Source organism: Camelus ferus, chromosome 6, assembly GCF_009834535.1.
Source record: "Camelus ferus isolate YT-003-E chromosome 6, BCGSAC_Cfer_1.0, whole genome shotgun sequence".
Classification (NCBI taxonomy): Eukaryota; Metazoa; Chordata; class Mammalia; order Artiodactyla; family Camelidae; genus Camelus; species Camelus ferus.
Window position 1 is genome coordinate 69096636 of NC_045701.1, and position 13881 is coordinate 69110516.

Genomic DNA, 13881 nt, shown 5'->3' on the forward strand with positions numbered 1-13881 from the left:
ATACAATCAAACAAAATGGCTTTTATAAAGCATAACTATGAGAATTCCTGTTGCCCCACAAACCTGCCAGTCAATTTTTTAAAGTTTTCCACATTCTGGTGGCTCATTATAATTTTATTCTGCATAACCTTGATTACATGAATTTCTTCTTCAGCAAAGTGATTCTTCAAGTCTTGGGTTGTCTGTCATTTCTCTTTTAATATGTGTGAGTAATTATATAGTCTAAATATGAGCCCTTTATATATTATATACATTACAACATTTCTGCTCATGATGGGTCTCAGGGTGACAAATCATCAATTACTGTTATCACTCAACGTGGGAAGAGCTAATCTAATTAATGGCAGTGCTCTAAGTAGCCACCAGGGGGCAACATCACTTTCTAACTATTGCATAAAGCAATTAAAAAAACAGCCTCCACATACAACAAATTTCATCTACACAAATTCTTAAAAATAAGCTAATTAAAATGATGGTTGTTTCCACCTGTGATGTACATTTAAGACTATCACTTTTCTTGAACTTAAAAAAAAAAGGCCTAAGGAAGGTCAAAAGAACAAAAATGTAGCTATATTAAACCACTTAAAATGTATCAGGCAAGCAATCCATCAAAACTGCTCTTTACCTGCCAGACTTTCTCCCCCTTCCAGTGACATCTGAGATTTTTTTTTAAACTGCTTTCTTGTTAAAATTTCTCCAGATTTTAGGTCTCTTAGAAAATTTTAATTAATGATTAACTGCACTTATATATCTCATGCTAAGGGCAGAGTTTGTGTCTATTCTTATTTAGGTATGTAGGATCACTTTCTTTCAAATGCAAAATGCTATTTATTATTTGAGATACAGTTGGATTCTAAGTAAGTGGTAACCAAATGAGCTGTTAACTAGGCTGTACGATTTCACTTAAATTGAGTTTTCAGTTAAATAACAGATTAATCAGTTCAAATATCACTTTCTAAAAGTATTTCTAAAAATAAAGTGTTTTTTTTAAGGAACAAGAAGAAATTTCAGATGTGGTCCCATCATCTTTTTTAAAAAAAATGTTTAACTGTGATAAAAGGTCCATCATCTTTTACATCAAATTTATGGGGGTAAACTTTTTTTTTTAATGTGTAAGAACAAAAATAGAACTCAGATCTTAACATTAAATGCAAATTACCCAGTAGGCTAAACATGCTGTGTCATGTAGAACAAAATGCTGAGAGAATTCTATTTTTCATAAGGTAAATGAGTAACTAAATTTGTTTACTGAACATTAACTAGTCTCTCTGAAGATCGTACTTTGGACAAAGTGGAAGGATACACAGTGACTCCAGCAGCTTAATGGCACTGTATTTGATCATTAGGGATACAAAAAAACATGAGCAGTAACACTTAAGCTTATGAAAGTTTTACCTTAGTTTTTTCATCCACAACTCTGAGTCCATCTGCTGATACCCACAGGACTGCCTTAACTGCTTTTTTCCCAGTCTTTTAAAAGAAACCAAAAAGGAAGGGGGAGAGACATATATATACATAATATTAAAAAAATTATCTTCCATAGAAAACACTGATTTCTGCCTTCTAAAAGTCACAAGTACAGATGGAGTCCAAGTTCAGGAGGGGTGCCCAAAGCCAGATACTCAAACCAAACTGCAGAAACATTCAGGAAAAAAACAAGCCAAAGCCATTATTTTAGAAACACAATGCAAAACAGTAAGATAAAATTAAGTAAAGGATAAGGAGGACAGATGGAATAAAAAACCAAGCTACCACATTCTGTATAGGGCAAAGAATAAGTGGATTCTTCACCCATTTTAAAACTCAACCATAAAAACCAAGAGTTAGATAAATATTAAATATATAAGGAGTTACACCACAAGTAGCTTCTACTAGTGTATTTAGAGTAGAAAGTAATAAGTAAGTCTAAATTGAGATGCTGACCATTCTACTATCCTTTGACCCCAGTGTGTATAGTAGGGCCCTTGGTCACCTGAAATTTTCATGTTAAAAACCCAAGAAGTCTTCATTATTCCTTTAACAATCTTTAAAAACCATTATTTCTTCTCTCAGGATTAACACAAAACTGGTTTAGTTTTGAATTTGACATTAAATACATAGAGACATTTTGAGGACATAAGAGGATTAAAAAAACTGTTGGAAAAATAGTCATTGTGACATGAATTCTTACTGGCTCAGAAAAGACTTCTTTTGGCACACAAGAATCACGTGAGAACAAGCTGATGTATGATTTCTCCCATGAAGGAATGAAAATGGGACAGTGGAGATTTGCAATAGTAATTTAACAGTTTCCTTTCTTTTTAACTTCTCCAAGGATACAAGCAAAATAAAACATAAGCAAAGTGAAGGCTGAGAACAGGTATCAGAACATCATAAAAAGTATAGATCAAAAGGAATCTGGTACTAAAAGTTGGAGTAGCAGCCTCTAGAAGGGACAAAGGAGGATAAAGAGATGTCTACCATTCTCCTCTATACACGTCCCAGCCCAGCACTCCTCAATATGGAAGGCATAGCCTTATTTAAGTGGACTGGGGAGCTCACACTGGGCTCATCATCTCCATCACCACCATCACAAATCTGATGAGAGCTTATTACGTGCCAGGCAGTAGAGATACACGAGGAGTTCACAGTCCATTGAAAGGTAACAAAAATAAATAATACAGTAATAAATGCCATAGTAGAGTTGAAAACAGTGTACAACAATGTCAGAAAGGAGGCACAGTCAAATCTATTTGTGAAACTGGGGAAAGTTATTCAGATGAGAAAATTGAATTTGGTACTGAAATAATTTTTCTAGCTGCCCAAGGTGGAGGTTAAGGAAGGCAGGGAAGTAATAGAGGTAGTGAACATTCCAGGCAGAAGAAACAGCAGCACAGGACAAAGGAAACAAACAACACAGCAAATCTGGGCTCTATAAATACTTCAGTGTGGCTTGAAAATAGATAGGTGAGTAAGGTGAAGCGGGAGATAGAGCAGGAAAGGCCTAGCCATGGAAGGGCCTCATGTGCCTGCTAAAGAATTCTACCTCAATTCTGTGGGCAATTAGGAGCTACTAAAGGAATTTTAAATAATTTGCATTTTTAAATATAACTTTGGAGCAGTGTAGAGGAGTTGGAAAGAGACTGACAGGAGGTAGAAAAACCACAACAAGATTCTAGGTGAGAGAAAATGAGCTCTCTTGGTTGAGACAGGGATAGAGATGAGAAAGTCTTAAATGATAAATGTAAGTGAGAAGTTGAAGACTCCTCTCTGGTTCCTGGCTTGGGTAACTGGGTGAAGGTACCACAAACTAAGACAGAGAATAAAACAGATGCAAAAGCAAGAGTGAGAGGGGAAGAATAGGATTTCAGTTTGAGACAAGCCAACTTTGATATGTCTATGCAACATTTAAGCAATTGGACAGATAGGTCTAAAACTCAGTAGAGAATTCTAAGATGGAATTTTAGATTTGGGAGACACTAGTCTACATGTTACTATAAAGGTATTTTGAACATGTGATTAACATTTACAATCAACTGACTTTAGGTAAATGAGATAACCTTTGATAGTATGGGTCCTTATAAGGTCCTAAGGGTAAAAACAGAGGTTTCCCCAGAGAAGGAATTCTGCCTCAAGTCTGTAACAGCAGTCCTACCTGAATTTCCAGCCTTCTGATCTGCCTGACAGATTTCAGACTTGCTAGCCCCCACAATCACATGGACCAATTTGAAACTAAACCCCCCCCTCTCTATATATACATATGTATAGTTAGATAAGAGATACCTAAATCGGTCTGTCTGTCTGTCTATCTATCTAAACAAACAGTGGTTCTGTTTCTCTGGAGGGTTCTAAACAGAAAGGTGGAAATCAGACTAGAAGGGTTGAGAAGTAAATGAAAGGCAAGAAGAGTCTACAAGTATTAAATACTCTCTTTAAAAAAGCTTTTCTAGCAGGGGAGGGTATAGCTCAGTGGTAGAGTGCATGCCTAGTATGCACAACGTCCTGAGTTCAATCCCCAGTACCTCCATTAAAAAATAAATAAAAACCTAATTACCTCCCCTTCCAAAAAGAATTTAAAAAATTAAAAAACACTTCTCTACAAAAAGTGCTATAATGCAATGGGGGACAGGCAGAGGACCAAGGGAGTTCTTTAAGAACTGTGATAAACTAACATGATATACTAGAAACAGAATGGATTTTTGAGGAAGACACATATGAGTCTGAATTCAGTGCCACTATTCATAAGTTAAGCAAGTTATGTAGCCCTCTGAGCTTCCATTTCTTTATCTGTAAAGTATCTGCAGGATCTGTTAAAGGATCAGAATACATACAGTATCTGGGATTTAAAGAAGGCAGTAAATAATTGGTAGCCATTTATCATCATTATATTAATAAACTTAAGAGTAATACACACAACAACAAATCATGCTTACACACTGAATGGGAAAAGCCAGTGGAAAGATGGAGACTGAAGACCCAAGAGAGAGAAGAGTAACATAGAGAACAAAGTCCTCCAGGAGGCGGAATGGGATGAGGCTAGAATACAAGTTTTTGGTGGGAAGGGGAATGTCTCTTTCTTGAAATGGAGGGATGGAATGAAGCCGAGCAGAAATGAAGATGGATTTGTAAAGGAGAGAGTGACAAGTTGAGGAAGTTCACTTCAAAGAGCCACAGATTCATCTGTGAAGAAGATGAGACAACCCGCTTTACTTTACTGGGAAGAATGCAGACAGGCAGGGTAAAGAAGTAAAGATTTACAACAGCAGTACTGGGGCAGTGCAGTATAGTGACTCAGAGAACACACCCTGGAATCAAGCTGTTGTGTGGATATGAATTCTGGTTCTGCCACTTACTAGTATGACCAAGAGCAATTACTTGAGTTCTCTATACTTCAGTTTCCACATCTACACAATGATGTTAATGGCGTTACAACCTCATGGGATTATTATGAGGATTCAATAAGTTAATAGATGTAAAAGGTTTAGAACTAGTGTGGTCATATAATTTACTGTTCAAACTGGGACCCCTTTGAAAGAGAAAAGAGGGTGCTATTAAAACCCAGAAACAGGCGTTATATTGGCGCTGTCCAGGCTAACTGGGAAAACAGACACCCCACCAGCAACAGTAACTGCCCATATTTAACCAATGCTTATTATGCAGTATTATGCTGGAAGGTAAGCTCCACGAGGGCAGGGTTTTTTCCATCCTGTTCACTGATATATCCTCAGAGTTTAGAACAGAGCAGGAGTTTAAGACATAGTTGCTGAAGGAATAAATTTGCTAAATTATCTGCTGTAGGGATAGGAGACAGCTAATCTGTGACACAGAAGACTGCCAAAAGGCAATGAAAATCCTGTGTAAGAAATTAAATTTACAGTTTTATCAATATGCTCATTATGTAGCTGTGGCCTACAGAGTCCAGCAACTACTTCAAGGTTCGGAGACTGAAGGTGGGCAGAATAAAAGGCCATTTTAGAATGGGACTGTTCTCCATTTAGTTTCCTTATCACATACAGGAAAATACTTTCTTGGCCCAATTAGACATGAAAACATCTCTGCTTTTTGAGGTATGTCTTTATAATAATTTTTATGGTGTTGTACTAATGTATCAGTGAGGCACTGTATCTGTCAAATTTCATAGCCTTTGATCTCTCTAAATAGGAGAATAGAACAGATAATATGAGTTCTTCCATTTGTCCATACACTTGAGTGCTGTTCTGGAATGTCACTATAGTTTGCCACACTACAGTTACTTCAATCAGGTATTAAGATATTAACACTCAAAGACACCTGCAGCTGAAATTAAGCCTAGACTTCCTCTCATAAATTCTATAGTAGCAATGTTTCTATACTACCTGTAAACTTTAGAGTCTTTCATTCTGATAATAAATACAGAATTTACATACATTTCAGTGACATAAACACTCCTTGGGAAAAAAAAAAGACTGAGGGAGTGGAGGGTATAGCTCAGTGGTAGAGTGCTTGTTTACCATGCACAAATTGCTGGGTTCAAGCCCCAGTACCTCCAGTAATTAATAAATAAATAGATAAATAAATCTAATTCCCCCATGATAAATAAATAAATTAAAAAATTTTTAAGTGTAAAAAATAAAATTATCTTTAAAAAGGGCTATATAATACTTCAGACACTAATAGAAATGTAGTAGGGGTAATGCATATGTGAGACATTAAGAATTATTTCATCACCAATGTTCCAATAGTGTCTATTTTAATAATAATTTCAAGGTTATAGGTAGAATTCTCACTGACTAGTGTCAATGTACAAAAATATAGTTTTACAACAAAGAGAAAACTACTTATTCTTCAAAGAAAGAAAATGGGCCTAACATGAAGAGAATGTCAGTAACTTAGAATTTAAACTGGTAAAATCTGAGAAGGATCAAGCTAATATATGAGAGAAAAACAGGAAATAGTATAATTTTCAAGTAATCACTCAACTCTCTAAATATCCAGCTTAGAGTTTTAAAGCAAACATCTCCCTTAAACATCTTTTATTATAGGTACATATAAACCAATACAGAAAATAAGCAGACACTGACACTGGGTCCATCACAAATGACTGAATCAGGAAAACTGTGCTGCCATTAAGAGAAATGCACGGGTAACCTTCACATGAAAATACCTGTGAAGAAACACAAAGTGGTTGCAGAAATGACATGGAAATAATAACTAAACAAGCTCAGTATACTATAAGATCACTTTCCCCTAAATACAAAAGACACTCACAATAAAAGGCAACTGAAATAACTAATTTCAATAAAGAACTGCCATCTACCTACCTATTTATCTCCAGAAGTTTTTTTTTTTTTTCCATTAGACACCACTTTAAACAGTAAATTAAAGAAGAATGGAGATCACAGGGGAGGGTATAGCTTAAGTGGTAGAGCGCATGCTTAGCATGCACAAGGTCCTGGGTTCAATTCCCAGTGACTCCCTCTAAAAATAAATAAATAAACAAACCGAATCCCCTCCCCCACCCCCAAATCAAAACAAAGAATGGAGATCACAAGTTGAAAATATTCTCAGTATGCTGACAAGTCCTTACAGTCACTTTTTTTACATATCGGTGCTATCTGGGGAAGCACTTCAGATTTCCAGTTGGAGAAGTAAGTTTCTAAACTGTTTAAATCAAGGACTGGCAAACTTTCTCTGTGAAGGACCAGATACCAAGTAGCTAAGGCTTTGTAGGCCATATGGTCTATGTCACAACTATTCAACTCTGCCCTGCAGCACAAAAGCAGCCACAGATAATGTGTAAACAAATAGACATGGATCTGTCTCAATAAAACTTTATTTACAAAAACAGGCAGTGGGGTCACATTTTGATGACCTCTGATACAAACCATCCCTCAGAAACAAATCATCATAATCTCTGGAAAGTGATCATTAATTAAATCTTTTTTGGGAAAGACAATTCATTATACTGAAACAGTAGACCTATTTGGAATTTTATGTCCCTCAATTCTTTCTTTCTTTTTCTTTTTTTTTTTTTAAACAAATGCGCTCATATCCTATTACTTTAAATTGAGACCCAGAACTCAGATGCAGTCCAACTCTAATGTTCTACGATTCCCAAGGCCACCAATGAAATAAGAACATGCAATTAATCAACATAAATAGAAGTGATATTTGAAGGCAAGACAATTGTGTTGGGTGTATGATAGATAAAAGAAAAAAGGTGTTCTGACGTAAGCCAAAGCAAGGAAATGCTATAAAGATACACAGAAGCATAATTTGGCAGAGCTATGAAATGTTAAGAAGCAACAGCAGCAGACAGCCAATCTGGGCAGAAAGGGTAGAGTGAGTCACTCTTTCTGAGCAACAGTGATTTGCCATTCTATTGCACAAAGTTCTCTCTGCTACACACCAAAGAGGTCTTCAAGGGTAACCCATGTGTAAAGAATCTCTGGTCAGTCTTTCTGTCATACCTACACACAGAGATAACCCAGTCATTAGGAGTAATAATGTTATGTTATTGTAATAATATGTAATAATATGTTAGTGGGCAACTATGACACAGTATGCCTTGTAATGAATGACAAGAGACTTCTCTTCTTTCACAGGAAACTTTTTTTTTTTAAATATCTGAGAAGGGCCTTAAAATCTGTAATTTGATGATACTTGAATTTCTTAATAAATCATGTAATGAACAAATTTTGTCTTACAATTTCAAGATACAGTGAGTGTTCTCCAAAGGACAAAACAGTGAAGGGAAACAACTTTCTACAGAATTTGAGACTGGTACTATCTCCAATGGCTGCTTCATTAAAAGTACAGTAACTTTTAGCCCACACTTTCTTAAGTGAGAGTGGCCTTTAAAGGCTTCCGGGAAAAAAATAAGGGTTGGTAGCATGTTATAAACCAACATAGCAAAGGAGAGATTTTTTTGGAAGCAATTTAGCTCATCTAGTTTGCCAAATCACTTTTAATTGCAGGAAGGGGAAATTATTCTAATATTAAGTTCATATTTCAAATGTGTATAATAGCAGAAATGAAAATTCCACAGGGATCTGAAATTCAATCTGTCCAAAACCAAATCCATCATACGTCATCTCAGAGAATCATTCCTGCACCGCCTTGGTCATCCATACCATAAACTTGGGTCTCATCTTCTGTCTCCTTCTGTATATCTCTAGGTTGAATGAATGAATGAGCTGAGGCAGGTTCTCACTCACCCCAGTGGTCCTGTTAATGCTATTCCTTCTGTCTGAAATGCTTTTCTCCTCTAACTTAACTGGAACTCACAGTTTAAGTCTCAGCCTTAGGTATCATTCCTCTCAGAAGCCTTCATCACTATCTCTAGCATTCATTCTCCATCTCTGCTCCAGTAGTACCTGCTATTTTTACACAATTTAGTAACCAGTATTCTACCTGTCCTGTTTTTCCCACTACAGAGTAAACTTGAAAGCATTTGTCATTCACTGACTCATTTTGGAGCAGCTACTATGGACCACATATTATTCTAGGCACTGAAGATTCAGCAGTGAACAAAATAGGTGAAGATCTCTGTCCACACAAAGCTTATGTTTTAGTGAGGAAGAGAGAAACAAGTAAAATGCATGGGATGAAAAATGGTGATAAGCTCTATCAGAGAAAAATAAAGCTATGAAGAGGAATAGTAAGTGTGTATATATGGAGGAGGGTGGTATTTGGAATTTAAAATAGGGTTCTCAGTGACTGCCTCACTGAAAATGGGGCTTTAGAGAAGAGAATGGAAAGAGATGAGGAAGAAAGCCATGCATATGTCTGGATAATATGTGTTCCAGACTACAGGTTATAGCAAATGCAAAGGTCCTGAGGTCGAAGCATACCTAATATGCTCAAGGAATAGCAAGGAGGCTAGTGTGGATGAAACAGAGGAAGCAAGAGTAGGAGAAGACAGGAAAAGGGACAGGGAGAATTCATGTACAATGGCCTACTCAGCCCAAAAGACTTTGATTTTTACTCTGAGTAGGTCAGGAAGCTACTGGAGGATCCAGTGCAGAGGAGCAACACAATCAGACCTCTGCCTTAAAAATCACTCAGGCTGGTATCTTGAGAACAAATGGTAGAGGGATAATGAAAGCAGGTGGAGTACAACACGAATACAATGATTCAGGCAAGAGGAGAAGCTGGCTTGGACCAGGACAGTAGTGGTGGGGGTAGTGAGACAGGAAATACTGATGGGACGGATACAGGGTATAAGAGAAAGAGGAGTCAAGACTGGATCCAGGATTTTGGGCTAAAGCACAGGGACTGAGATGGGGAAGACTAGGGAAGAGTAGTTTGGGAGAGAGTTTTGCAATTTGGTTTGTGACACGTTAGTGTGACATGTCTGGTGTGAAATGTTTAATGATGATGATGATAATAATATCTCATATGTACCCATATGGCAGGCTGTTCTGTACACTTTGCTTATATTTTACTCATTTAATCTTTACAACAATCACATGAGGTTGGTATTAGTATTATCCTTTTTTTTTTTCAATTGAGGGGAAGCTGAGGTACAGAATGGTTAAGAACCTCTCCCAAAGTCACAAAATTAATAAGTGGCTGAGCTAGGATTAAATACAAGGAATCTAGATCTCCAGAGTCTGTGTCCTTGACCCCTATGCTATCCTGCTTCTAAGACAGAAACACCACTATGGAGTTCAGGGGAGATGTCTGGAAATAGAAATTTCAAAATCATCAGCATAGAGATGGTATTTAAACCCATAACACTAGATGAGATCATCACGGGAGAGGTGTAGGTAGAAAAGAGTCCACAGACTGAGAAGTAGGCAGCAATATAAGGGAAAACTGAGAGAGTACGACCCCTGAACTCCAAATGAATAGTGTTTCAAAGAAGAGGAGAGATGAGCTATGTCAAATGCTGTTGATAGGACTATTGGAATAGTAATACAGAAGACGACTTGACAGGTGGTGAGGGTAAACATCTGATTAAATAAGTTTAACAAAGGGAGGAAGAGCAGAAACTGAAGGCACCAAGAAGAAACTTTTTTTTAAAAGATGGTTTGTTTTTATGCTAATGGATGATCCACTAGAGAAAGAAACATGGATTATGGAGACCCGGGTGGGGGGGTAGCACTGCTGGAATAAGTAAGAGCTGGAACAAGAATCTCATGGAGCAGTTGGCCTCAGTGAGGAGCACAGACAGTTCATCTCTTGAACAGGAGAGAAAACAGACTGTATGTGCATGGCTGCATGTAGGTGAGTAGGTGTGGTGTCATATTTGAGGCTGACTGATTCTATTTTTTCAGTGAAGTGAAGCAAGGTCATCAGCTGAAAAGAGAACAGAGTAAGAAATTCTGGAGGTTTAAGGAAAAGGAAGGACTCATCAAACAGTCATCTAAAAATGAGAGAGTAAATGGACTGAAAAATGGAGACTGTCTTGTTCATCATCTTTGATCTGGATAGCGTGGCACTGTCTCAAGTATGTTTTAGACACTATGACTTGAGGACTGAGAACCACTGAGCTTTCATGAATACAAATAACAAAGGTAACTCTAAAGGTAAGTAAAATTTTTTTAATCTAGAAAAGGTCAGTGACCAGGACATTTCACATATTAGTTGCTCACGTCACAGGAAACACTGGAACCAAGGATTAATGGAAATCCTCTGATTATTCTTGGGATTGTCCACTGTTCCTTTCTTCAGAAATCTTTTATAATGCACTTCAAAAGGAAAAATAAACCAAATCCTAAAAGATGTATCTAATAAAATACAAGAGAAGGTAAAATTTATAGAAGAAAGGGCATGGGAATTTAAAAAGCAGAAAGGCAGAATGGGAAAGAGGCAGCAGACATTTCTTCACTTGTAAAGAAAAGGATCTAGAATGAAGATAAGCACTAAGTACAATTTGCCATTGAGGAGAACATCTAAATAGAAAGCAGGTGTGAGTACACTGACTTAACAGTGGTCATAATGCCATGAAATGTTTTACTCTTGAGAGTTAGGTGAAAACAATATAATCATGCATTGCTTTTCAACTATGTATTCTCTAAAACCATTTCTAAAGATGCCATTTAACAATTTTAACAGCATAAAAACTTGGGGGGAAAACATATTTGGCAGTACATCAACAGGATCTGTTAGAACAGGTATTATCGTATTTTTGGTGATTTTTGTACAGTTAGAAGTAGTTACCCACCCCTACCCCTCCAAAAAAAAAAATCAAAGCGACATAACAGCCCGAGGAGTTCACAAACTCAAATGCCTACAAGGTTAAAAGCTGGTAACAAAATGAGTGAAGCAGGCTGAGTGTAAGGACCATAGGGAGCTGCAGGGATTGTGGCAAAGAGGCAACCAAAAGGCACAGTTGCTGTTCAGCTCAGGCCATTGGTGCCACATAGAAAGCACGCTGTTTTGTCAGATCTTCTAATTCTTGAGAGAGACATCCTAGTTTTTATGTGAAAGCTTTCAATGTCTGAAATATTGGCAACTAATTCAAATTTATAAACTGTGTGCAGGCCAGACAATGTATATTTGTGGGAAGCATTCAGGCTCTTGAGCTGTCTAGTGTCTCCTGCATTTGATATTTCTCCATTCACTACAATTAAGATCTACCTGAGGCAAGCAGAGGCCAGAACTTTTGAATGAGACAATGTCAACACGGGGTAGGTGAAAGAACTCTGCACCAAGTTTCAGAAAACTTTGGTTTCAGGGTAGGCACTACCATTTACTGCTAGCTGGATGACCTCCTTGAGTTTGTTTATTCATTTGTTAAAAGTAGTTTCATGAACTATCGTGTCTAATTCACTGAGCTGTTATGAGTAGGAAGCTGGAAAGTAGGTCAAAGCCCATCATAAACTATAAAGCTCTATATAAATACAAGTAAATGGCTGTGAGATAGTAGAAAATACATACTGGTGTCTGCCTCTGGTTCCTGGCACAGAGCTCCTGAAATCCTTGTAATTTCCTAAGTGATAAGAGTACAAGGAGCATCTCTTGTTCTGATTTTTGGTCTCTCTCTGACCCCATCCCTGACACATGGCTCCTAAAACCCTTGTAAATTCCTAAGTGATAAGAGCGCTAGGAGCAGCTTTTGTTCAACAAGACAACTCTGAGTGGGCTCCTGGATGACTCCTGGATGAGGGCTGGTCATCAGAAAGACCAAGCTATGATAAACTTGGGATTTTCAGCCTTATCCCCCATCCTCTAGAGAGGGAAGAGGGGCTGGAATTGGAAATAATAATTGATCGTGCCTACATGAGGAAGTCTCTGCAAAATCCAACAGTACAAGGTTCAGAGAGCTTCCGGGTTGTCAAACACATTGACATGGGGAGGGTGACACACTCCAATTTCATAAGGACAGAAGCTCCTGTGCTTAAGACTCTCCCAGACCTTGCCCTTCATCTGGCTCTTCATTTGTATCTTTTGTCATATCCTTAAAAAAACTGGTAAACATGTTTCCTTGAGTTTTGTGAGCTGTTCTAGTAAATTAATTGAACCTGAGGAGGTCGTGGGACACTCCCATTTGTAGCCAAACTGGACAGAAGTTATAGGTACCTACTACCTGCAACTGGCATCTGACATGGGTGGGAGCAGTCTTGTGAGACTAAGTCCTTAAATCAGTGGGATCTGACACTATCTCCAGGTAGATAGTGTTGGAACTGAATTAAATTGTAGGACATCCAGCTGGTGTCACAAAGAATTGCTTGGGGTAGGGGAAAAAATCTACACATTTGGTGATGAGTGTTTTGTGTCAGCAGTAAAAGACACACGTGAGAAAGACTCACAGGAAGTAGACTGAACTGAGTTTTTCTAATACAATGGCTTTAAAAAGAGACCTAATAGAGTGGTCTAAGAACATTTTATATCTCTGTGTTCAGTCAGTTCCTCATAAAATGTTAATATAGATTACTCAGCTCATGAGTTTCCTCAACTACATTAAAATTAAAAGATCCTTTTCAAATGTTAGGTGCCATGTAATTGCTTTGTAATAAAATATTTGCCCAATATGGCTAAATACACTAGTGAAGGTACATATAATACCCCTAAAGAGTTGAGTACATTCTTGGCTTTCCTAAAACAAGGAGCAATTTAATGTAGCTAAGTCTAGAAAAAGGTATTTCAGGGTTTCAGGATTTTTTTCCCCTTCTAAGATGTGTGTAATCTTACAATGGGTTAATAATACAGTCTTGAACAGACACAGATTTATCTGTTTCTCACTGCTAAAGCTTCTGGAGGCAATGCTCTCATCAGCTGAAAGAACAGGGAATTCTGGTTCCCAACAGAATAGGACAGGGTGGTCAGGTCTAGGACACACCTTAGCAAAAAAGAAGCACTTCTCCTGGCCATGATTTATAAGTTCAGACTTGGGGTTAATAATTCTTCCCCCAACTACTTTTATATAAATATGTTTGATGGAAACACTTCTTGGTAACTATTGTTCTCCTTATC

The 13881-nt window shown here is 37.5% G+C and overlaps 1 protein-coding gene across 9 annotated transcripts in view; it reads right to left on the minus strand.

The window, feature by feature from the left end:
* NUMB (NUMB endocytic adaptor protein) overlaps positions 1-13881 on the minus strand; it is a 157450-nt gene that overhangs the window by 12950 nt on the left and 130619 nt on the right. For all 9 annotated transcript variants that reach the window (XM_032482323.1, XM_032482320.1, XM_032482317.1 and 6 more), the window contains one exon: positions 1396-1470. In XM_032482323.1, the coding sequence (XP_032338214.1) occupies positions 1396-1470 (75 nt within the window). The remainder of the gene's footprint in view (positions 1-1395; positions 1471-13881) is intronic.